Source organism: Nannobrachium achirus, assembly GCF_963921795.1.
Source record: "Nannobrachium achirus genome assembly, chromosome: 24".
NCBI classification, from domain to species: Eukaryota; Metazoa; Chordata; class Actinopteri; order Myctophiformes; family Myctophidae; genus Nannobrachium; species Nannobrachium achirus.
The window spans coordinates 48,410,562-48,438,248 of NC_137831.1; the positions used below are offsets into that span (position 1 = coordinate 48,410,562).

General features: G+C 41.5%; 2 protein-coding genes across 2 annotated transcripts in view; both read right to left on the bottom strand.

Annotated features, from left to right (window-relative positions):
* Positions 1–27,687, bottom strand: part of LOC308280569 (uncharacterized protein) — a 166,095-nt gene that overhangs the window by 112,751 nt on the left and 25,657 nt on the right. The gene's annotated exons all lie outside the window — the stretch shown is intronic.
* LOC308309372 (cholecystokinin receptor-like) overlaps positions 1–27,687 on the bottom strand; it is a gene marked incomplete at both ends in the record, with an annotated part of 72,926 nt that overhangs the window by 40,278 nt on the left and 4,961 nt on the right. Inside the window, one exon of the mRNA XM_080754919.1 lies at positions 8,853–9,101. Coding sequence (XP_080611045.1) covers positions 8,853–9,101 — 249 coding nt within the window. The remainder of the gene's footprint in view (positions 1–8,852; positions 9,102–27,687) is intronic.

The following is a 27,687-nucleotide window of genomic DNA, read 5'->3' on the forward strand; positions in this document are numbered from 1 at the left end:
ATAACCCATTTATTTGGGCTGAGACTTATTTTCAATCCTTTAAGCCGATGGGAAAAAAAACAGATGATGAACCACCAAGTGTGTTAGTCGTATCGATCACAATTCTGCCCCCAGAGAGCACTCCAGAGTGCACTGCAGCAGTGTTGATTTCGTCGACTAAAACTATGACGAAAAATGTTTGTCGACTGCGTTTTTTTCACTGACGAAAACTAAATAAAAAGCTGTGATGACTAAAACTAAGACTAAATATATTGACAATTTCGTCAAGGTTAACGTTGTCATCTGCCGTGTCCATAGCATTGCTTAAGGTCGCTAATGACTAGGCAATACAAGGAAGGAGGTCAAGTAGCATCATACCACACACATTCCCTGTCGATCTCCTACTATGGTGATGGTAATGATGGTGGTGATGATGTTGATGATATATTTGGACTATTCATTGAACCAAGGTGGCGTATATGCACATTGCCAGGCAGTGTGTTTTTGGCAAAAGAGAGGAAGAGATTATGCAGTAACAATTATAACAGTGTGAGTCCAACATAATGTCAAGGCAACATAAACATTAATCAGTTTTAAATTGGTGTATTCTGTTCTAGATCAGATAAGAATGTGTTACTTTATTGCCCATTATATTAGCATGAAATAGAACTCCATCTCCCTGACATTTTACGATGCCATTGACAGGCTGTGCCGGTCCATGTGGAGATATGTGAGATAGTCCCCTATCAGGGGCGTCAATTGGGTATGGCAGGGGTATGCAGCTGCCATACCCTGGGTCCAGGGGGGAAAATAAAAGTTACTTTTAAATATAAATCCATGAATGTCTCTTTGTCTATCTGTGCTGGTTATTATGTTGTTAAATTACAGTAAAATAACTACAAAAGCAAAATTTAACATAATGGTCACTTTAACAAGGTATTATAATTATATTCTCCACACTTGTATTCTCCCCAGCTTGACAAAATGGTATATTACCAGGTTCCGCAGGTCAGCTGCACAGGTGCAATGCATTATTGTTAATTGTGGCACGTTTACTAACATGCTAAGTTTAGCTGCACTTGAAAAAAAAACATTCCAGACTGCCATATCTAGCCCAAGAAACCGTAGAAACCTGTGTAAAAAACTGACAAAAGCCTTTTTTTTTCAGACATTGTGTGAATAGCCGATCTACATGCTCACAACGTTGTGAGCGTGTAGATCTGCTATTTTCACAATAGAACCGTGTTATCCAAAATGTAATGCCTATTTTCCATGAGGACTCCCATCTTTGCCATACCCTAGCTTTTGCCACTGTCCCCTATACCCCTCCACATAGGCGATTCTAGCCTCTTCCAGCAGGGGGTGCACGACCTCTATTACCTCATGCACACGCGCGCAGCGCGCGTGCACGACGCTCGAAAAAAATTGCGGATAATTGCGGATATTAGCGGTTTTGTAATGTTGTTTTAGCGGATTTCTGCAGTTAATTTTGTACCCAAATGTAACACAATATAAACAAAAAAAAGTGTAAAACAGGTGCTTCTTTTTCTAGACACCATATGTCTATCTATAGGATTTATGTACTTATTTTGCAGACAAGTTGGCTTCATTTGGCTCCTCTGGGTCTGGGCCTGGGGTAACAACAGTTGAGTCTGGAGTGGGGCTTGCTTGCTGTGGAGGAACCGGGGCCTCGGTCTCCGGCAACGGCGAGCCTTCCACAGTGATGTCGGTGGCTGGATCACTGCTGCTGCAAGCTCCGTCCACCTCCTCTGGTTCACGTTCATTAGCATTACTGTCAGTGTCGAGTGAACCCGTGTTCACATTTCCTGATGATGAACTATCGGTTGTGGCACTGGGTTTGCTCTTTTTTATAAAGAATTGGTCAATTGTCTTTGTATTTATAGTTCGTTTCGCCATTATTGCTGCTCTGCTGCTGTATGTATCCATATTGTTTTAGGCGGGCGGAAACAGATAAGGAAATCACGGAATTGTGGGTCATCATATCAGAGTCACACAGCCGGCCAGCACAGGTGTCAATCTCACAGCCCACCCACAGTGCCTGCCAAGTCTGCCAACAGCGCCGTCGCCAAGCAAGCTGATAGGTCTTACATTGCAAGCAAGCAAGCTGAAATACTTGCCCCTCCACCTCTCTTTTTGCGCACATTTTACAAATCACGATCACTGTTTTATTTAATAATTATAAAATAAAGTTACATTACAAAAAAAAAAAAAAAAATCAAAATGGCCGCCTGGCGGCCAGGGGGTGCACGTGCACCCTAGGACACCCCTTAAAATCGCCTATGCCCCTCCAGTGTCTGTGACTCTTCCCTTATGGGCACTGTTCTGCTTTTTAGTCTCACTGTTGGGAGTTCTACCACAACTTTAATTGCACTGAACCGATATTATGATGTAATTACATTCATGACACGGGCCAATTTCTCCCACTCCCTTTTTTCTTTTTCTTTTGATATCATATGACACTACTAGGCTGCCAAATCATTATTGTTCATCGCTTGCTACCTCCTCAACTAATGTTCCAATTTCACAGTCTGTCAAGTTGCACTTCTTTTTCACGGTTTTCTCATCCATTGTCTTGGATATTCTACCTACTTTAATATAAATGTAGACACTTAATTCTCCGCCACGCCGTGAGTTATGATGATGAAGTGCTTTTTAATTAGGGAAACATAATAAAATCTGCGAACTAAATCGTTACCAAGAAATTTCTTCACTAATGTGTTTCTAAAGGTGTGTAATAATATGTACTAAAAGGTTGAAATTCAACTCCTGGGGGAAACTTCATAAAAAACTGATGAAAGTTTGTGTCCCATTAACTTTACCCGTGTTATCCTCCCTTGGGATGGGTCTGTTATCACCCCTGTCATGCCTTGGCCAAGGCTCAGTAGTCGGACTACTAACTACCAGGAGCTGGTAGTTCTGTGTTATCGCCCATAGACTTGTCATTGCAATGCGCATGCGCCAACGCACGTTCACAGGAACAATGTACTGATCGCTCCCTCAGTGAGAATCGAACCCGGGCCGTCGGATTACCAATCCCCGACGCTACTGACTGAGCTAACCAGGCAGCTGGCAGACTTTCGTTTTTTTGCTTGGTTTTACACATGTCTTGGTAACGGAACGCGACGCGGCGGTGAAAAATACTATGCCTAACCCTAAACCTAACCCTAAACCCTAACCCTAACCCTAACCCTAACCCTAACTCTAACCCTAACCCTAACCTTAACCTTAACCTCAGTAAAACTATGGCTAAACCTAATGGTAAAAAAAATGTCGGAGCAGCGCATCCATCTCCGTAGCGTCCTCAGTAAGAACGCATGGCTAGAATTCCCAACCCTGTAGTCTCGAATCCCAGCGTGACTTCTTTTTTCCCCTCGTGTGTTGGCGCATGCGCATTGCAATGACAGGACCAAGGCTGATATTAAGGCTGATATTGGGACTACCCAGCTGCTGGTAGTTGGTAGTCTGACTACTGAGCCTTGGCTAAGGTATGACAATATTGATAACAGTCCCATCCCAAGGATATGATAACACCTGTATCAGGTGAACTTTACTATACAGGAAAAAATAAATAAATAAAATGCTCTAAGTAGCATGTGAGGGGTCAAACTAGGGGTTTTGCATGATGCTGAATCCATTTTAAGCATTTGTTTTGCACGAAAAACATTCCGTGGGCTATAAATGGCCCCCACAAAATGTGAAAAGTGATGACTCATCACTAAACCATCATTTTGTGGGGACGTTTTTAGCCCATGGAATGTTTTTCGTGTATTCAGCATCATGAAAAAAAGACCTAGTTTGACCCCTCACATGCTACTTAAAGCAAATGTATTTTTTGTATTTCTTTCCTGTATAGTAAAGTTAATGGGACACAAACACAAATCAGTTTTTATGAGGTTTCCCCCGGGAGTTGAATTTCAACCTTTTAGTACATATTATTACACACCTTTAGAAACACATTGGTGAAGAAATGTCTTGGTAACGATTTACTTCGCAGATTGGTCAAATATCGTATAAAATCCCCTTATTATTTTCATACTTTGGATGAAAACCCGCGGCATGGATAAAAAAAACAAAAAAACGTAATACCCCTGGTCTTCAGGCAGGGGCTACTCTGCTACATCACCATCCTTTGACCTCTCCACACACTGGGAATCCAGATGAACCCCCAATGTGCACACTTGGATTCCACCTGGGAAACCAAATATCTAGAGGCGGATTCCCCTCCCTCTTGTCCAGCCACGTGCACACATAGATAGACATCAAAGGGGGTTTGAGCCCGGCCTGCCCTTTTATCCAGCTGTGAAAGGTGCCCTATCTCAAACCTAAAAAGGTTTGAGAACCCCTGGTATAGAGCATTAACAAATTCATCCACCAGGGGCATTGACAACTCATTCTTATGACTTCCTATCTAGCCAAGCTTTATAAACGATATATATTTTTAAAGAGAGAACAATAAAATAAAATTAAAATAAGCAAATATTCGACTTCTGTGAACAACGTTGAATAGTGACTTTGATATTCGAATAGTTGGTGAATGCCCTACTCTGCACATTCATGCGCCCCAGAGTGTGTCCCAGTCTCCCCGCGTCTTAAAGGAGTAGTTCACCCCCAAAATGACTTTTTTCCTATTGATTACTCATGCCATGGAGAGTAGAGTTCAATAATATTTTTTGGTTTTTGTCGCATTCCTAAGACAAAAATGTGATAACAATAAATTTACCCCCATTCATTCCGGATGGTGACCCGTTTCGAAACGGGTCACCATCCGGAATCAATGGGGGTAAATTTACAAGAATCAAATTTTTGTCTTAGGAATGTGACAAAAACCAAAAAATATTATTGAACTCTACTCTCCATGGCATGAGTAATCAATAGAAAAAAAGTCATTTTGGGGGTGAACTACTCCTTTAAAAAAAAAAAAAAAAAAAAAAAAATCTTATAAAAACAGAACACTGGCCAAAGCTTTTTCCTGGGAGGCAGAAGACATTTCATGTGTGATCAATAACCATAAGCCCACTATGACAGACTGTCTCAGCTATGGTCTGGCAGATTGTGTCCATAATATCCTGGCTCACTGTCTAAATAAATACAGCAAGAAAACATAAAAAGAAATAGATCTTATAAATAATAATAGAACACTGAACAAAGATTTTTCTGGGAGACAGAAGACACATCATTTATGATCAATAACCTCCAGTAAGGTCACGCTGAAACTACAACAGCGCAGCGCGACACGTTGTGAGCTTGGAGGTCGGCTATTGTTGGGACTTGATACCACCCTGAACTTGGCATAATCAAGTCAAAGTCTGCCTTCAAGTATGGCAATGAAAGAGGGCATTTGCATTTCTTTCACCACAGTAAAAATAACTGCATTCATGGTCTGGAGAGGGCACTTTTTACAGGTAAAAGGGCAGGGGCCCCTTTGATCTCTATGTGTACACGTGCCTGCAGTGGAGACTCTGGCTTTAAGCCAGACAGGCACAGATGCCATTGGCCACTGGAGAAAAGGCCCTTGAGGTTACTTTGCAGCAGAAACCGATAATTAAAACCTGGCCAGCGTAGACGCGGGGCTGTTGAGGCCAGGTTTATTTCATGCAATGCACATTTCACTTGTGCCCATCAATGACTTAATGGGCTCCAGAAGCTTGTGTAACCCTGCCGGCTTGTTATCGAACTGCCCTAGCAGGCACGTGCACACATAGATCACATCAGGTGCATTCTCCAGACCATTCAGTATGGTGAAAGAAATGCAAATGCCCTCTTTCCATGCCATACCTCAGTGGTTCTCAACCTGTGGGTCGGGACCCCCAAGGGGGTCCCCACATTATTTTGGGGGGCCCCCAGATGATTAACTTAATGTGCAACATTGTTTTCTCTCTCAACAGTAAACAAACCAACATAAAGTTTAAGTGTATAGAGGGTATCTGCACATTTCTAAAGTGACAATTTAAGGACTTTTTAATACCTCTAAAATGACAAATTAAACATTGGCCAAATTGTCAAATATTAGAGGCAGAAATTGTGAAAATAGCAGATCTATGAGCATGTAGATCTGCTATTTCCACAATAGAACCGTGTCATGTTATACAAAATGTAATGCCTCAACACTTAGTGCTTGTCAGGAAGGGGGGGGGGGGGGGTCCCCTGTTAAAATATGATTATTTTGGGGGTCGCGGCCTCAAAACGTTGAGAACGACTGCCATACCTGATAGTCAGGGAATATTAAGAAAACCTGGGAATAAATTCCTTACCAAACAATTTCTTCACCAATGTGTTCGTAAAGGTGTCTAGTAACATATCTAACAAAAATTGAAATTCAACATCCGTAGCAAAATGTTTGACAGCTAGGGTAATTCTGGGTCTCATTCACTTACTATACAGTATACACTATACTGTAAGGGAAAATGACTCCCAAAAATATGCTTTAAGTAGCATGTGAGGGGTCTAACTAGGTGTTTTTAATTATTCTGAATCCATTGCAAGCATTTGTTTTGCACGAAAAACATTCATTGGGCTATAAACAGACCCAAAAAACGATGGTTTAGTGATGAGTCATCACTTTTCACAGTTGTATGGGGTCCATTTTTGTTCCAAGGAATGTTTTTTGTGCAAAACAAATGCTTGCAATGGATTCAGAATAATTAAAAACACCTAGTTACACCCCTCACATCCCACCTTTTGGGAGTAATTTTTTCCCTTACAGTGTATAGTAAGTGAATGAGACCCAGAATTACCATAGCTGTCAAACATTTTGCTAGGGATGTTGAATTTCAATCTTCGTTAGATATGTTAGTAGACAATTTTACGAACACATTGGTGAAGAAATTGTTTGGTAAGGAATTTATTCCCAGATTTGACAGGTATTCTGCTAATTTTCCCTGACTATGAAGGCAGCATTCAAGAGAATTGCCTTGTCCAAACTCTCCTGAACTTGAATGCAGCATCTAATGTTGAAAGAATTGCCCTCTCTGTGTAGAAATACATGCCATGCGACACATCTCCAGTATTCACTTGATTATATTTTCACCAAAAGGCCCATTTAGAAATGTCACCCCCTGCCTCTCTAATATTCTCTGCACGTCCAGGCGCCCCAGAGTGTTCTCGCTGTGTCCCACACCATTTATGCTGCCGGTCTCGCCTTCTAGAGATGTATCCCCAGAGTGTGAAATAAACATTAGCCACTAGCCAAAATGCTGGTCAGTTTTGTCTGGGGCCCAGTAGGGCATTCACAAATAGTGATTTTTAGTATTCGAATTATTCAACCTCAAAGTATTTGAATATTCAAATATTCGACAGGACTGGCCAAACTGTCAAATATTAAGTCAGCAAGAGGCGAACATTGTGAAAATAGCATGTAGATCAGCTATTTTCACAATATTTATCTGTGGAACCGAGTCACATTAAATGTAACACCTACAATTCCAAGTGCTTGTCAGGTTGGGGGTCCCCAGTTCAAATATGTTTATTTTGGGGGTCACAGCCTAAAAATGTTTGAGAACCCCTGGTATAGAGCATTAACAAATTCATCCACCAGGGGCATTGACAACTCATTCTTATGACTTCCTATCTAGCCAAGCTTTATAAACTATATATTTTTTAAAGAGAGAACAATAAAATAAAATTAAAATAAGCGAATATTCGACTTCTGTGAACAACGTCGAATAGTGACTTTGATATTCGAATATTCGAATAGTTGGTGAATGCCCTCCTCTGCACATCCATGCGCCCCAGAGTGTGTCCCACACCATTTATGCTGGCGGTCTCGCCTTCTAGAGATGTATCCCCAGAGTGTGAAATAAACACTAGCCAAAATGCTGGTCAGTTTTGTCTGGGGCCCAGACAGCCACTTTGTCAGGCTACCATCCAATCACTGAGAGGTGCATTGTATTTTTTATTTTTAATCATCGCTGCCTGTCTTGTCTCCACATTCCATCTTTTTATATTTTCTTCGTTCAAAAATATAAATTGAAGACCAATTATACTTGCGATAATAGACAAAGCTACATTTCATAAGCTGCCAGAAGATTAGTATTTCTTTTAAAAATATATTCAAAGGTTTTCACCTATAATAACACGCCCAAAATAGGGACGCCAGGTTGAAAACTTGTAACGTTTCTATGTGGGTTGAGTGCTGCGCTGTGAGCTTGTAGATCTGCTATTTATCATTATTACCCAGCTTGTTTGAATGCTTGAATGCCTGAAATCAGCGGTCTGTTATTTCTGGATAACAGACCGCTCCGCTCTATAACAGACCGCTGCCTAACCAAATACTCAGAGCACCTGCTGCAGTCAAGCTGCACTGTGCTGTATCCAACATGTCAGCCATGTAAACAAACACAGCGACATTTAGAACTAAACGTTGATCTCAAGAATGTTTTTAAAAATATTTTAAGTGAGAAATAGACGACGTAGTATCAGAAAATGGATTCTATCTAATCAGCACTTCCTTGTTTTCCAAGGCGACCGTGTCGCGCTGGGAGGACGCCCAAGCGCAACACTTGTGGAACACTTCCAGCCGTCTGTAAACAAGGAAATACTTTGTTTTGTTTTTAGTTTTTAGTCAAATTATTAATTTTATTTAGTAGCCGGGTAATAAGCAGGATAAATACTGGCTCCTTGGAGGTTGTCCATAACATCCCTTCGAACTGATAACTCTATCATCAGTCATCAGTCCGTCGAATGTTATATATGGACAACCCCCAAGGAGCCAGTATTTATCCCTTACATAGTTAAAGCACAAAATGTGATTGCATCCTTGTACCCTAGGGCCCAGAATTTGGTGCGACACCCCTCATGGCCTCCCTAACCACTCGGCTACCGAGAAGCCCCCCAAGCGTTCCTCCTTTTCTTACCCATGAAATAGGTGAAGATCTTGCACATGGCGGCTCCGAAGATGAAGTCCTGCAGGATGCTGGGGATGAGGGTGAACGGCATGCAGAAGACGGCCATCATCAGGTCGCTGACGGCCAGCGACAGCAGGAAGGAGTTGGTGACGGTGCGCATGCGCTTGTTGAGCATCAGCACCACGATGACCAGCAGGTTGCCCAACACGCTGAGCAGGAAGATGAGAGAGTAGAGCAGGATGCGGATCGCGCCCGTGTCTGAAAGAGATAGAGGGGGGGAGAGAGGATCACATTCAGTCATGCATTCTTTATGAGCTCATTGTGCATCTTAAAGATCTGCAATGAGTTCATCTCTGAAGGAGAAAGAGATGGAGAGAGGTGCACGTGCGTATGTGTGTGTGTGTGTGTGTGTGTGTGTGTGTGTGTGTGTGTGTGTGTGTGTGTGTGTGTGTGTGTGTGTGTGTGTGTGTGTGTGTGAGTGAGTGAGTGAGTGAGTGAGTGAGTGAGTGAGTGAGTGAGAGAGAGAGAGAGAGAGAGAGCTGCTCCTTCACTTGGAAAAGAGTCAGCTTAGGTGGTTCGGGCATCTAGTACGGATGCCCCCCGAGCGCCTTCCTAGGAAGGTCCTCGATGTACTTCCCACTGGGAGGAGACCCCGTGGCAGACCTAAGACCAGATGGAAGAATTATATCTCCAAACTGGCCTGGGAACGCCTCGGTATACTCCCAGAGGGAGTGGAGGAAGTTGCTCAGGATAAGGAAATCTGGAAGTCTCAGTTGGAACTGTTACCCCCGTGACCCGATTCCGGATAAGCGGTTGAAGATGGATGGATGGATGGATGGATGGATGGATGGATGGATGGATGGATGGATGGAAACATGACTGGTGCTTCGCGCGCGTGCCAGTCATGTTGCCATACCTTAGCAACAGGCATGATACATTTATCTTAAGAAGTACATTCTATTTTCACCCCGTTTCTACGGTTTCTTGGGCTGGATATGGCAGCCTGGAACGGTTGTTCAAGTGCAGCTAAACTTGGCATGTTAGTAAACGTGCCACAATTAACATTAATGAATTGCACCTGTGCAGCTGACTTGCAGAACCTGGGAATATAGGCTACCATTTTGTCAAGATGGGGAGAATAAAAGTGTGGGGAATATAATTACAATACCTTGTTAAAGTGAACATTTTGTAACATTTTGCATTTGTAGTTATTTTACGGTAATTTAACAACATAATAACCAGAACAGATAGACAAAGAGACATTCATGGACTTATATTTAAAAGTAACTTTTGTTTTTCCCCCTGGACCCAGGGTATGGCAGCTGCATACCCCTGCCATACCCAATTGACGCCCCTGCTGAACAGATCAATGGAACATTAACTAGAGAGGAATGCTCTGTGTGTGTATGGCAGGGGTTTTCAAAGTGGGTGACGGGGCACCCTGGGGTGCCGCGGCGGCAGTCCACGGGTGCCGCGAGATAATTTGATAACATTTGGAATTTATTTGGACACTTAAAAAAATATTTGGTATCAATTTAAACTTGAAGCACAAAGTTATTTTCAGTCAATCCTAACCAAAATGGTTATTGTCTCAACGTTTTCCTCGCAACATAATCACTAAAATATCGTCACTGTCGGGCAGAAACCAAGTTTCAAATGTGTACGTCTTTTGGTAAAGCAAAGCCCTGCTTCATCATACAAGACTGTCGCACAAAACTAGTGAAAACAGCCGATCTACAAGCACATCGCGAGGCGTTGTCGCGAGGCGTTGTGGACTTGTAGATCTGCTGTTTTCATTAGTTTAGTACATTTTATAGATGATAAATACAAAACGTACGGTTTAGGACATACAAGGTTTCCACCCGACAACGACGATATGCTATAAATATAAAGTGCTGGGTGTGAAAATTATAATGTAGGGTGCCTCGGATTAAAAAACATATTTATGGGGTGCCCTGAGACGAAAAAAATTGGGAACCACTGGTGTATGGGTTATGAAGAAAAGAGAACATATACCGTACTGTGTATAATGGACATTAACTGAAGAGAATGTATATGGTTGTCGAACTTGGGAGACTGCACTCAACCTTGAGTGAATGCGCAGTGAATCATAATTCTGCTCTCACACATACTGTATCACATCTGCACTTGAAAAAATAACTATACAGCTTTCTAAAACATTTCTTTCTAATTGTTACACCTAAGACACAAAGATGAAATGAGATGAGACACATTACGATAGCACACGTTGGTACATCTAAAGCAGGGAGAAGGCCAATGTGAGACAGGAGACCCCAAGGGCTTTGGGGATGCTCTGCTCTGTCTCAGAGTGATCCTTCAGAGCTCCTGTTTGAGGATGAGTGTATCTGACAAGATAGGCCAAGTATCGAGCTGAGACTGATACCGTCTGATTAAAAAGAGTGATGTAGGTGAACTCTAAAACAGGGTTCTTCAACATGTTCAGGCCAAGGACCCCTTAGTTGAGAGAGAGATGAAGCAGGGACCCCCACAACCTGTTCATAGATTCCATTTAGTTTCATTGTTTGACAGCACAATTATCAGTGTATGTTGGATTCGTGTCAATGTGTGTTTTCAGATATTTAACCACTTGAACCGTCAATACTTAATACATTTGACCTTTCACTCTGAATACGTAGTCGGCTCTTTTTTTTCTTCAATACTACAAAGCTCTTTGCCAAAAATAGAAGATCTACAAGCACAAGGCGTTGTGAGCTTGTAGATCTACTATCTTTGGCTACATTTCTCAGAATATGGACACTAGGGTTCAAGTGGTTTATATATATATATATATATATATATATATATCCCCTCAGGTCCTTGGCAAGACCCTGCGGCGAGTTTCAAGTCCATCAGTCTGACAGTTCTCGAGTTGAGCGAATGACAGATACACATGCACACACAGATTTTATGTATTTATAGAAGGATTTTATAACCGGGCTCAGACAGACAGAATCAAGCACTGGAACTAACATTTCATAAACCGTGTTAGAAAAAGTATGCACTCTTTGACGTATCGTGTGACAAATTATGCATAATTAAAAGACAATGGGCCTCATTCACTAAGCTCGTTTACGAGCCATGTCTTTGTACCTAACAGGATTTACGCACATTGTCACATTAAGAGTCAGATTCATCAATCTTTTCTTGTCCGCTCTTGTCTGCTCGGAAGCAGACTCACATGGGACCAAGGCTTGCTTGCGTATGTCATTAGAAGAATGTCTTATTCTTCATCCAAAATCAATTACAAAAGTGCCAACCTCAAATTAAATATTTATGTGCCCAACATTTGTCAAACACAGATATGTCAAACGATCCTTGTATGCATATTATACATGATGCAAATTCAACAGATTTTCTTTTTTTTTTTTTTTCAGTTTAGAGCTGAATTATTAGTTCCCTCGGTGTGTTTGCCGTTGCAAAAAAAAGGGGGCTTTAATGTCAACTCCAATGTCGCACAATTAATTTCTAATATTGACAACATCACATGAATGCAGTCTTATCTGATGAGGATTGAGGATACAGTATGGATGAAATCTAGCTGTGTCCACAACTCCATTTCTAAGTCCGATAGTGGAGGGTTCGCCCAAAGGACAGATTCACCTCAGTAATCAATAAAGCTCTGATAAAAAATCACACTCGTGTGAACTGAGCGGTGGTGTGTGTGTGTGTGTGTGTGTGTGTGTGTGTGTGTGTGTGTGTGTGTGTGTGTGTGTGTGTGTGTGTGTGTGCCCCCTGTGTGTGTGTGTGTGTGCCCCCTGTGTGTGTTTGTGTGTGAGTGTGCCTGGCCTATGCCTGGCCTATCCTGAACAACAGCGCCCCTCCCTTAACATGTGTGGTCAGAAAAGGTTACTGCAGGCTACATACCCGGAGACAGACAGACAGACAGACAGACAGACAAACAGACAGACAGACCCACACACACGGCCACGTATAGGAGCGTTGTGACCACCGCTCAAAAATTATTGGATATTGGCGGATTCCAGAATCATCTTTTTACCTCCACAAAGGTGAGTGAGCAAATTTTTCAGTTGAAAGGTTTATATAATATCAATTCCAAGTTTTATTAGCCTTTACTTTGTAAACTAACTACTAATTGTCATTAGTGAGAATCGGCTATTTACTTTATTAGTTTTCGTATCAGTTTTTCGTTTGACGTTAGATTTTCCGGTTGCCTTTTTTTTGGTGTTAATTGAGACATGGAAAGTGTTGCGGTGCTGATTCAATGTTTGGGGGTACGTGGTTTTCATGACGTCCCATGCACGTCGCTCAACACCTACTATAGAGGTCTGTTGCTATGCATACAAGCTTGTTTCTTTGCTAAAACACCCTGTTGTGACACTAAGCGTTGTTGAGGTGTGAACTTGGTGGGGGTTTGGCATCAATGCATCAGGGGCATCAATTGGGTATGGCAGGGGTATGCAGCTGCCATACCCTGTGTCCAGGGGGGGGAAATAAAAGTTACTTTTAAATATAAATCCATGAATGTCTCTTTGTCTATCTGTTCTGGTCATTATGTTGTTAAATTACAGTAAAATAACTACAAATGCAAAATTTTACAACATGGTCACTTTATCAAGGTATTATAATTATTCTCCACACTTGTATTCTCCCATCTTGACAAAATGGTATATTCCCAGGTTCCACAGGTCAGCTGCAATTCATTTTATTGTTAATTGTGGCACGTTTACTAACATGCTGCACTTGAACAACCGTTCCAGGCTGCCGTATCCAGCCCAAGAAATGTACTAAGAATGTACTTCTTAAAATAAATGTATCATGCCTGTTGCTAAGGTAGGTATGGCAACATGACTGGTGTCTTGCACGCGCGCAAAAGCGTGTGTGCCCGCGCAAAAGCGCGTGTGCAAGACACCAGTCATGTTGCCATACCTTAGCTTTTTCTGAACTGATGCCACTGACTGGACATGGATGATCTACAAGGGAGTGACTTTCAGACAAAAAAATTGGAACACCACATCCTCACAAAGATTTTCACCCTGTTTTGTGAATTGCACGTCAGATTGTGTTTTGAGAAAATATGCACCCCTTTATCCATTGTGTAAAAAATAAATAAAATAAAATGTGTATTATTACTCAATAATTACTTGCCATCATCCTTGTATGCACTATGTTAGATGTACTCTGTTCGATAGATAGAGCATGCACTATGTTAGAAGTACACTGTGTTAGATCTGATATGATCAGTAGTGGCACTGGCTACCACAAGGGCAAAGGGTGCAAGTGCCCCCAGGCCCCATGGCTCAATAGGGGCCCATAAGGGATTTAGTTTAAATGTTTATTATATATATATATATATATATATATATATATATATATATTTATTTATTTATTTTTTCAATGGTGATGTACCAACAAAAGGAAATAATGTTCTTTGACATATAGAACATGGCAAAAATGGATGTATAACTGGATTTTATTGTATCCTGCAATCGATTAGAGCTTGTGTTGCTTATCTTATCAAGTTATGCCCAGCTGCGTCCGTCGCTGTACCCTGCCTGATGTGTCCATATTGCCTACGCTGTGCGTCTGTTTTATAGTTGTGTTCTTTGACTAGGCTTTAACATTGTAGATGTTACAGACCAACATGTCTACTTTATTGTTTAATGCAGGGGTCTTCAACATTTTCAGGCCAAGGAACCCTTAGTTGAGAGAGAGAGATGAAGCAGGGACCCCCGCAACCTGTTCATAGATTCCATATAGTTTTTCATATCGTTTGACAACACAATCATCAGTGTTTTAGATTCATGTCAATTTGTGTTTTCAGATATTTAACCACTTGAACCGTCAATACTTAACTTGACATATCACTCTGTAACCTCTTTGCGGAACATAGCAGATCTACAAGCTCACAACGCCTCGCGCTGCGAGGCATTGTGAGCTTGTAGATCAGCTATTTTTGGCTAAAGTTCTCCGATTATGGACACTAGGGTGGTCAATACAAAAACGTAATTAGCCATTTGTGTTATACTGCAACAAATACTGCTCTAAACCGCAACTAAAGTGTGTCAACTGTGTGTGTTGTAAACAACTGTGTGTGTTGTGGAGACTGATAGGCAGGCAGCAGTTCTGCTTTGCTCTGCTCTCTTGGGTATTTTATTCCTATGACTGTGTAAAAAAAGGAATGTTCAAAATGTACATGGTCTGTCGCTGTCCATCAGTGGTGGTGCTGAACCATCTGAAAATCGATGCATGTTGTAGTCTGTAAAAAAATATGGATGGTGTTAAGCCATTGGTTTCTATGCTGCGAAAATGTGTGTTTCCTCAACCCACCAGGCTTGAGTTAAGACCTGCCTCACAGAAACGCCCCTCTCAATAATCTTAAGTATGAAAGTGCGTATGAACGTTATTGCTGCTCGCTCAAGTGCAAAGCAATACTGTACCTACTACCTACGGATCCATTACAGTAATACACGCAGCATAATAAGTCCAAAGCCTTATCCAAACTATAACAATTTAACTGATAATCAAGAGAGAGGTGGGAAGGGACATGCAGCAAAGTTCGTCAGGAACGGGACTATAACCTGTGATGCGCTGCCAGGCTACATTATGGCCTAGGTGCCCGGAATGCTAGGCCAGCGATCCAGGCCAACCTTGTGGTCTTTAAGGAGGATCTTGTGGTTGTAGTCAAGTGATCTTGGTTGCAACCTGCCCCCTATCCAGGCACTGAAACCCATTTCCCACAAACGACAACAAACCGTGCCTTTGGGCCGACTGAAATGTGAATAAGACCGGAGCTTTTATGATAAAACAGTGTGACTTATGGTGTTAATTCATAGCCTGAACAAAAAAAAAATCATGAATTGTTAAAAGGGTCATTAAATAATAGGTGGTGGTTATTTGATTTCAAAGTAAAGGAAGCTAGCATTTGATTAATGTTTTTAATCAGAGCTTATAGCAGCAGGTTTCACTTCATTTCCCTGTTTTAAAACTTAATTTGAAATTCATGTTATTTAGCCATTCGCCTTAATAAATGTTGAGGCAATCTTATTGTTCCTCAGAGCCCAAGTGTCTTGGTGTTATTCTCCTGATATTCAGTTATGACACTGATAGCTGAAGAGCACTGGCTTAAATAAGCACTCCCCGAACAGTTTACTCAAGTACAGAAACCAATTTTCAGAAAATGAGGAGAAACACTTTACCCTGTGGGTTAGCGTGTAAAAGCTAAACCAATAGATAGGAAACTATGGATAACTTTTAAAATAGCAAATGTATACTTCCTACACTAGGGGTCTTCAACAGAGGGTCCGGAGCCCCTATGGGGTCCTCAGAGTTACAACAGGGGGTCCTCCAAATCTTTGTATGACATTTTTCTCCTTTTTTTATATTAACCACTTGAAACCTAGTGTCCATATCCTGAGAAACTTAGCCAAAAATAGCAGATCTACAAGCTGAGATCGGCTATTTTCGGCAAAGATGTTTGGCGTACAGAGTGAAATGTCAAGTTAAGTATTGATGGTTCAAGTGGTTAAATACGTATATGAAAAGACAAATTGACATGAATCCAAAATACAATGATGCTTGTGCTGTCAAACAATGGAACTATGTGGAATCTATGAAAAGGTTGTGGGGGTCCCTGCTTCATCTCTCTCTCAGCTAAGGGGTCCTCGGCCTGAAAACGTTGAAGACCCCTGTCCTAAACTCATGTCACTCATGTCATGTCATATTCTTCAGTGACACTTGTATTTTTGACTCAACGATGTCATCTGGGGACAAAGGAAACTGTCAATGAGCACGGTGGTAATACAGACTCGAGGTCATCCTACAAGACCATTTATCTAGTTCAGATTCAGAACAGTCAGCCCCAAAAGCAAAGCAAAGCAAACAAACAAACAAACAGTATATGAGTCTGACTGATGTGACATGTGACTTTGTTGTTGTCAATGTACTTTTCTTGTTGATGCTTTTGTTTTGCTTTGTACGATTTGATTTGAGTCTGTAAAAAAAAAAAATCTCCAAACCAAATCTTTGAAAACAGCTTGATAGATTTTAACTATTCCCTGCTTATTACAAATGGTAGTAATTTGCTCTTGCTTTGCAAATAGTAGCAATTAAATAAAGGTGTTTCTGGTGAGTGGAGACTTTATTTCATGTATTACTATTAACCGATGTATTAACCTATTGAAGGCAGCAGTACCCCTTGTTAACCAGGGGGTCCACCCTATGTTCCCCAGGTTCCATGTTCCCCACAGGTTAACCAGCATTAGTTTTACTGAGGTTAGGGTTGTTAGGTTTAGGTGGTAAGTGGGGAACATAGAACCTGGGGAACATAGGTACGGTCCCGTCAACCAGTAGTGGTTCTACCTGACCACAGGATCTAAATGTCTCAATAGAAGAGCAGGCAGACAAACTACAACCACTGCAGATGTACCGGTAATAGTAATATTGTGCACACATACACTACCATAAAGAAAGACAGGTCAAAATAATATTCTATTCATTAATAGCCCTATACTGTCATACTACAAATAGTGAAAGTAGCAGATCTACAAGCTCACAACGCATTGTGATGCCTCACGTTGTGCCACACGTCTGCAAAAGTTCACGTATAAAGACATGCCCAAAATAGGGAAAGAAGCCAGGTTGATAGTGCTTAAATAAAGTGATTATTAAACTGACAAAACATATTTTAATATATGAGACTACTATCTAAATTATGATCTCTGTTGATTAGTTTATTGGGAATATGTTTACGTGAACTCCAATGAACCCATTTCGAACGGGTACACATACTGTATTGTGTATCATTATTTTATGCTTTAACTATTGAAAAATAGCAGATATTCAAGCTCACAGCGCCGCACCGAGTGCCGCGCTGCGAGCTTGTAGATCTGCTATTTTAAAAAAATCACGAAAATTAGAATTTTGACACGATTCTATAAGTGTCTTTTGTATCCTTCTAAGATTTTTTTGAAAAACACACAGTATGTTTCTATGTCAGCAATCTGGCCGGCCATCGTCAAATAAAAGGTCCTTTTCACTTAACTGGAGCTCAGTTAGTCTGTTCTTGAGAGACTACTATGTCAGTGGTCCTCAAACCTTTTCATGTGAAGGACCCCCAAAATGATATTTATTTGGCCACGGACCCGCATCGCAAAATATTTAGTTCCAGGGACCCCCCAGAAGCAAAATTTGATTTACAGACGTTCACTTTGAAAATACATATATTCAAAGATTTGCACACATTTTCATGACTTTTTCAAAAATAGCAGATCTACAAGCTCGCAGCTGTGAGCTTGTATATGTGCTATTTTTCAACAGTTAAAGCATTCAATAATCCTAGGCCTAAATGGGTTAAACGAAACAACAACAACAAAAAACAACAGAGGTCCCTGGGCACATACTCGAGACAACGTCTTCACAGCTATGCGTCTTGAATTTCTGCAGTGAGATAAGGTTTTTTCCGCTGCCAGTCACGTACTGCCATTCCCTCCGTATCTGATCAAGGAACAGGACAGAAGATTTCATCCAACTTCCTCTATATTGTCAGAGCTAATCAAACTGAGGCTGAATTCCCTTATTCCCCAGGTCCATCCACATAGTTTAGGGGCTGTGATAACAAGTCTTGTAGCCTGGAGCAAGGGTGTCACACCAAATTCTGGGCCCTGGGTACCTGGATTCACTGCGTGCGTGCCCCCCATGAACGTTCTTCATAGGGGGAGGGGGTTTAACCCATTTAGACTGGGAACGCACATAATACACATTATCTTGTGCTTTAACTATGAAAAATAGCAGATCTGCAAGCTCACAGGGCGGCACCGAGTGCCGCGCTGCGAGCTTGTAGATCTGCTATTTTTGAAGAAACATGACATTTGTGCAAGTCTTTGAATATTTCAATGAATGTTTCTATGAGAGTGGTGTTCATTTGGCCACGGACCCCCATCTCAAAATATTTAGTTCCAGGGACCGCCAAAATTTGTAACACCAAAATTGGAGTCAAAAAAGACATATATTCAAAGATTTGCACACATTTTCACGACTTTTAAAAAATAGCAGATCTACAAGATCGTAGCTAAAGTATAAAATAATTCCAGGCCCCTCCACCTTGGGCCCTAGTAACTCAGTCCCACTTTCCCCCCCTTGTGACGCCCCTGCCCAGATCCATCCGCATAGTTTAGGAGCTGTGATGACAAGTCTTGTAGCTTGGAGCGTCCCTCATAGCCCGACCCGATCAATAGTACTCTGAAAATGCTCTTCCATTTGAGAGCATTTTAGTCAAGGACGAGGTACACTCACTGTTGAATTTACGGCGACTGCTTTTGAGACTTCAGCTTCGACTTGAATTTACGCACTCTTGTTTACAGTGGGATAACTGATTGTGATACACATCATATTGGCACATAAATTATAGCTTTTAACGCGACCAACACAGTTCAGATACAACGTAAATTTTACAGATTTTAATGTTGGTAATGTAATGGTAAAACAGATCGATGAGACTTTACCCATATTTTTGTCCTTTTCCTTTTAATGAATTAACCACCTAACCACTTAACACATTCACTGACAAGTATTAACCAGTAAGACTCCCAAATCGGGAGATAAGCGACCGTCAGGTCGCATACACAAACTACCTAGAAGGCAATGGTAGCCAATCAGGAGGGGATATGGGAAATGGGACAGATCATAGAGCTTTGCGTGATTTTAGAGCAACATCTGTAGGAGCAGTATCCAAAAATGTGTTTGAAAGAATCGGCCTGATGGTGGCACTAAATGGGACAGATCTATGTTGATGACATGACTCTAGACCTACTGTGTACCGCGTTGCGTGATATTAGGGCAAAATCTGTAGGAACAGTGTCCAAAAATGTGTTTTGCAAGAATCGGCCTCATGGTGGCGCTAGAAGAGGGTAGGGCATTCACAAATAGTGATTTTTAATATGTGTCCCCTCATGGTGTTTTGAGACACAACTCGGCGGTAATGGATTTCTACAATAGCACTAAATGCATTCGATTTTATTTTTTTGTCTTTTTCGTTTCTAGGCATAATAAAACAGTTTGAATGTTGATGAAGGTTTTAATAACAAGAGATGGGCGTTTTACATTCATACAGTCATCGTTTTATAGTCTTAAACATGGCTCTGTTTTAAGACATTTTCCGTAGTTATTTGGGGGTGGAACATTCCTCCGCATATTTACATAGAGTGCTTGCGATTGGCCTCGCCGATTGTTCTCCGGTGGTTCTCCCCACTGGCCGAGCACCGCCCATAAGCACACGTGTTTCTAAACAGTAAACACAACAGTATCAATGTATCTTCTTATAATGGCTAGTTTGCAACTCACTTTGTATCAGCACGCTTGCTTAAAGCTTTTAATGTACAGGACAGCCAGTAAACGGAGGCGAAAATCAGGCGATGCGCTGATTACAGCGCTCCCCGACGCAAAATAAAACAGTGACACAGGGGAGAATCAGTGGTGGGTTACAATGCTGTGAATGTACCAGGAATACAACAGGACGCCTTGCCTAAATCACAGCGGCGGTGACTCTATCTCCGAGTCCTCCTGCAAGTTTTAGCATGGTGAAAAGAGCTGATCTACAAGCTCACAACGCGCGTGTTGTATAGATCAACTCGTTTCAGAATGCAACATGTCGTACGGCGAAGTTAAAGTCCAGCTTCACTGAGTTGTAGAGTTGCTTGCGATGAACATTTCTTTCTCTTTATCTTTCTCTCCCCCCTCCCCCTCTCTCTTTCTTTGTCATGGCTCGGTGGGTTTAGCTCAAAGGATCCGGGGTTCAATTGGTTTAAAATCAACGCCAGATTAACTTTATTCTTATTATTGCATGCATTTCATACGGCCACACGCTGCAACTCTGTCCCTCCCTCCGTCTTCATCTTTATTATACAATTTAGCAAAAGCCGCATCCCACTTCCAAGCTCAGTCACGCCCACTCTGCCTCCACTCCAACTCAACTTCAACTCAACGGTAGGGAGAACGTACGGAAAAATACCGACCACCTCTATGCCGATTCGCTAATCGCTAGGATCAGGGGCGTCACTTGGGTATGGCAGGGGTATGCAGCTATATACCATACCCTGGGTCCAGGGGGGAAGATAAAAGTTAGTTCGAAATATACATCCATGAATGTCTCTGGGTCCAGGGGGGAAGATACAAGTTAGTTCTAAATATAAATAATAAATGTACTTGGGTATGGCAGGGGTATGCAGCTATATACCATACCCTGGCTCCAGGGGGTCCAGGGGGGAAGATAAAAGTATAAATCCATGAATGTCTCTGGGTCCAGGGGGGAAGATAAAAGTTAGTTCGAAATATAAATAATAAATGTATCATGCCTGCTGGTAAGGTATGGCAACATGACTGGAGCTACTTCTTCTTAAAAAAAAAATGTATCATGCCTGTTGGTAAGGTATGTCAACCATGTTGCCATACCTTAGCTTTTTCTGAACTGACGCCACTGGCTAGGAACCCGCAACACTTCCACAGGACACACGGAACGTTGGAACGTTAGAGCACAGTCCCACAACAGCAAGAGCATCAACACCTACTTTTTCCTCCAGTGACAATGACGACCAAAAACCCAACTACAGCACAAAAAGGTACTGGCAATTACTTTCTGTAAAAAAAAACACACACGCTGGTGCTGTCTCTGTGTCCATGCATGTCCCCCTATCTGCTCTACTTGAGTAAAAAGCAAAAAAGTAATGCTATTCGCTACCACCCTACGGCCGTAGCTGCAATCTAAAATGTACTCGAGTAAAAGCACAAAAGTAATGCTATTCGCTACCACCCTACGGCCGTAGCTGCAATCTAAAATGTACTCGAGTAAAAGCACAAAAGTAATGCTATTCGCTACCACCCTACGGCCGTATCTGCTCACTAAAATGTACTCGAGTAAAAGCACAAAAGTAATGCAATTCTCTCTCTCCCCTCTCTCTCTACATCGTGTCTCTCTCTCCCTATTCTCTCTCCCTCCCCCTTTCTCTCCCTCCCTCCTGTGTGTGTGTCTATAACACCAACGGCAACATCAGTTGCAAAAAGTACTCAAATGTCCACCCTACGGCCGTATCTGATCACTAAAATGTACTCGAGTAAAATGTACTCGAGTAAAAGCACAACAGTAATGCAATTCGCTGCGTCGTCTTCGTCCCTCTCTCTCCCCTCTCTCTCTACATCGTCTCTCTCTCTCCATATTCTCTCTCTTGCAAACGCGCACGCGCGTGTGTCCCCCTCCCCCTCTCTCCCCTCTCTCTATCCCTCCCTCCTGTGTGTGTGTGTCTAGAACACCAACGGCAACATCAGTTGCAAAAAGTACTCAAATGTTTTTACTTAAGTAAAAGTACTCCAACTACAAGGAACATGCCTGTATTCGAATGTGTTACTAGACTAGAAGTATTCCCATCATCAATCCACTGACACCGACATAAGCTATGAACAACAAGATGTGTGTAAAATTACCTAAAAACATGTACTTTCGAACATCAACCAGGTACAGTAACTTGCACTCAGTGGCTGTTATTTAATTCTGCAAATCAAACCCTCAATAATGAATAAAAAAAAATAATAAAAAAATAATAATAAATAAATACAAAATTTGGGGGGGGGGAACTATTGTGGCCGAACGATTTTTTTTTTTACTTTTTTTTTGTAAAGAAGCGGGCGTGGACTCTAGATGTGAGCGGGCCGTAGGCCCGCGAACCTCTAGTCATGTTACAAAACATGTTGCGTCCCCGTGAGAGAGAGAGAGAGAGAGAGATGACGGGTGAATTAGAGCGACTGGTAAAGTGAGCATCACTTTGGAGAGAGAGAGAGAGAGAGAGAGAGAGAGAGAGAGAGAGAGAGAGAGAGAGAGAGACGCATTTTTGGGCAAAGAAATAAGAGAGTAGTGGTGGGAAAGTACTCAGATCTTTACTCAAGTAAAAGTGTCAATACTATAATGCAGAAATATTTGTTACTAGTAAAAGTCTGTTATTCAGAATTGACTTGAGTAAAAGTATAAAAGTATTTCCATCAAAATGTACTTAAAGTACAAATAGTACTAGTAGCCTATTAATACATCATGAAGTAGCCATCTTTCATTTCAAATTGTTTTCAAAAAGTAGAAAATACTAATTTGAAAATAGCAGATCTACAAGCTCACAGTATAGTAGAGTAAGTATTGGAAACTGTAAATACTCAAGTAAGAACAAATACCTATCCTCAAAAGTATACTTAAGTAGATTTCTTAAGTACATTTACTTAATTACTTTATACCATTCATGAGTATTATTTGATCTACTGGCTTGAAGGCCTGTCTTGTGAAATTTCAAGTATTGACAGACAGTTGACAGCTAGTGGGGGAGTGGTTGGGGGAGTGGTTAGAGGTGGGGTTAACTACTATGTCACTCCCATTATCTGGGGCCTGGAAAAGGTGTTAAAATGAGAAACCTTTGAAGGGCATTTTCTCTCCTTTGCTGTTTCTGGATCAACAAGATTCAAATGACCGTATCTTCTTCAAATATTATCCAATTTCAATTAATGATACATCATATGAAAGCTTACATTCTGTAGTTTCGTAAAATGTAAAAAGTAGAAAAATGACCATGGCCCCGTTGTGTCTCAAAACACCACGAGCGGTCACATATTCGAATTATTCGACCTCAAAGTATTCTAATAGTCAAGTATTCCACTATATCAATCAATCAATCAACTTTATTTAGAAGACACAGGGTCCATTAATAACAAGACACATAAAAACACATAAAATAAAATAAAAATAAAAAATAAAAAAAATAAAAACTGTACAGAATCATAAATAAAACATCATCTATACACTATATGTAATAATAACTCATTAAAACGCTCATTTGCAAGCCTTGAAAACAACCAGCAATTAACGGGTTAACTTTTGTAGGCGGGACAAAAAGCAGGGTGCGTGAAATAACAGACATCGATTGGCTGTGAGAGGTTTCCACTGCATAGTGGATGAGGAACTCAAGCTGCAGAGAGCAGACCTCAAATACACAATGCGTCGGGGATAGACGCGTTGTGAGCTTGTAGATCTGCTATTTTTGAAACGCTGCTATTTTTGACACGCTGCACTGTCTTACGACTGAACATAGCATAAACATGCTGATGAAACTTGCGAGGAGAAACGAGTTCATTTTACTAGGAAAACTCTGAAAATGACTGTTCAAGCCTATCCTATCTATGTTCAACAACAACCACATTTATACTGCCCATCCTTCGTTCGTTACAAGCAGTGTTGTATTGTTGATTGTTTAGCCTCGGGATCCAGGCATTATAGTGATTGTTTGATGGGATGCACGTTATGTTAATGACTTCACGCATGTCGTTAACACCTCCGCTACTTAGCAGACCATTAATATGTACCGAGTCAGAGACCCATTCCAATGTTAATGAAGACTGGTGTGACTTGAGTTTCGACCAATACAACAGTCAAGGCTAAGATGTGTTATGATTACATGCTACAGTATCCCTCTAAGGCCCACGGTTGTAATATTACAACGTTTGTATTTTATCCAAAAAAAGGTTTAAATCATTTTATTTTAGCTCCCCCTACCACCTAAACACCACCATTGGATTCTATTGTTTAGTATTACAATGCCATTGGCCACAATATTTGCATATAAATACCCCCCACAGGGGCTGACATTCACACCCGCCACACCCGCTGAAATTCCAGAGTTTTGACGAACAACATCTCACTTTTTCATGGAAGCTATACCTCACAAAAACATAAGTAAAATGCCTGTACTATTTTTTTGGTGATCATTAGAATGTCTAGAACATGTACATATGTTATTATTGTGAAAAATATCCCCCATATGTAAATTGGAGCATGATTTATGATTTTTGATTTATGGCTATAAAATCTTACAAAAACATTTTTTTGAAAAAAACATTACATTTTCCTCTTAATAGGACTCCTACAACACCATCTGATTTTTTTCAATTTTTTATTTCAAGTATTTCTTAATGCGGGCCTTAGAGGGGTATACAGTAACACACAAGCTTTACAAGATCATCAGTTCCACTCCAATCTGTGTCGCGAAACTCTCAGCCCGTTATCATAAATAAAACGATGGACGCCTGTACCTTTATTGGATAAGATAAGATAAAGTTGAATATGAAGCATGACATCAAAGCAAGTTGCGGTGAAGCGCGGTCCGAAAGAGCTACTGTAAAGAGAAGGGTGTCCTCTAAACTGGATATATTCGACAAGACTAGAGGAACGAAAATCAGCAGCAATAGAAAGTCAAGTAGCCTAAAGTATTACACATTTTTGTCAGCAATGAGCATTGCTTGTTCTGGAGATCCCCTCCTACACTGAGTGAGCCGTTAGTGTGGTAGGATTTAGAGTTCTCAAATTCAGCCCGAGCCCGACCCGACCCGAACCGACCCGACCCGACCCGACGTTATCGGGCCGAGCCGGGCCCAAAAATTATAATAATTAGTCGGGCCGGGCCGGGCTCCGGGCTCCGTCACTCAAGCAAAAGAGAACAGGCGCATATCGCTGTCTGACTGTCTTCAGCGCAGCACTGCAGCCTGGCTAAGTTCCTAACCAATGGACCAAGGATAATAGGTGACGCATACGGAAGTATAGTCTATCAGTCTCATAGAGCAGTCTGGTTGTTGTGATGACGTCACAATCGAAACCTTTGGATATACGGAAATTCACAGCACAGCAGCGAGTCACCGTTAGCTCTGTGTTGAGCGGCTACGATGAAAGTTTCGAGCAGAGCTGCATGTTAAATTAAAAGGCAGCAGACAATTTCACAAGTTTGTAATAAGTATAAATCCAAGAAAACTAGTTTAAAAGCGGAACCAACCTGGATATTATTGACAAGGACTTAAGAGGATTGTATTACAACAACATCAACATGATCAACCTAAAAGCAACATACGTTGACATCCTCTTACCTTATAGAGACGATCATCTCCTCTGGTAAGATATTAATAATTCCATTATGCTTTCTGGTTAATCAAGTGTCCTTTGCTGCTGCTGTGTGCATTTATATTAAAGGGTTTACAGCCGCAGCGCACCGCTTGTTGCCTGAGTTGTGTATGTTTAAGCATGGTGGTCAGGTGGTGTCGACCGTGTCGCGCACTAAACAACAGATCTGCAAGCCCAGAATGCAAGCTAGATGAACACGTTTTGGGTTTATAGATCTGTCGAGCCAGCTGCCTGTGTTTGATGCGTGACCGTTAAAAGGACGAAACATAAATCACGCAGGCAGCGACGGCAGGGGGAGAGAGGATGAGAGCTGTATGATTGAGATTGACTGTTGACAACAACAGGGATTTAACGTTAGCACATTTTGTGCAGAACCTTGCATGTTTCATGAACAATTTAACACGTGAAGTTGCCATTTCGCCAACTATTATATGTGCATTCTCTCACTGTTGTAATTTGAGACACTGGTGCTGCCAGCTGCCTACTGGCGAGTGGCGACGTTTCTTTTTCTCTCTCTCTCTCTCTCTCTCGGGCTTTCGGGTTTTCGGGCCGAAAATGATGATAATTGTTAGGGTCGGGCCGGGCTTCGGGCCGGCCCACTCGGGCCCAGTTAGGGCCGGGCCTTAATTTTCAGGCCCGTTGAGAACTCTAGTAGGATTTAAGTTTGACAACAATCAAACATGAATGGATTAGGAGAAATACTAACACCAGAGCTCACAGCTGCATGTCTGCTGTAGAAATATTTTCACGGCTTAAAAAATAAATAATTTCAGCGAATATTCGAACATGATTTACAGTAATCGAATAGTGATTTGGTATTTGAATATTCGAATATTCGAATATTCGGTGAATGCCCTAGAAGAGGGCCATGTGAGAAATGAGGTTGTGGTTTGGCAGCCAAGGAGTGTGTGCGCAAAGTTTGGCTTGGATCGGGGCAACGGTGGCAGAGATATGAGTAGGGCAAAAGTGTGACATGACGGACAGACTGACAGACAGACTGACTGACAGACTGACAGACTGACAGACTGACAGACAGCCGGTGGAGGTTTTGATAGTAACTGCGACCTAACGGTCGCAACAACCTTTTCTACTTCGCCCAGAAAAGAAAAAAATGTAACCGTGGTAGTAGTCTGAAAAAATTGACCATAACTAAACAAGCTCTCAACGTGCTGGGTCGCACGCATGTTTAGCTGAATGATTGCTTATCTTGTGTTGAATGTTCACCTATTTGCACTGAATATATGATGCCCAGATCCTAATTTGTCGTACAATGATAAAAACTCACAGCACATTGTATCGTGGCACATGAGCTTGTAGACTACACAGGTCTAGTCACACAGTATAGAACCAAAGTAATTAATTCATACAGTTATTTAGCATAGTGTCAGTGTGCACATGCACACAGACTGCTGTATCGTATTTGATCCGTTTAATGAGGAGAAGAACACTTACAGTCAGCACAATTCAACTCAATTAGTCCTTCCCGCAATGGGATCCCAAGACGCCAATATTGATTCCACTTTCCTTTTTAAATATAGAAGTTGGAAAGAGACGGTTTTCAGCATATAAACAAGCCCAGTCAGTACATATTCAATTACCCTTGAGATCTTGTCAAACCACGCAAGTTAAATTGTGTGAAGATAGGGTGTCCGCTGGCCTACTGGTCCAGGCGCATACTATAGGCGCGGTGTAGCCTGACAGCGTGTTGCTGGTTCGATTCCCGATCCCGACTACCTTTGCTGCGTGTCACTCCCCATCTCTCCCCCCATTTTCCAGTCAGTCTATACTGTCCTATCAATAAAGGCATAATAGCCCCAAAACATACACACACACACATATATATTTTTTTTTTCCACGATTTTGTAATCCATTTTTCACCCAGTGTCAATTATC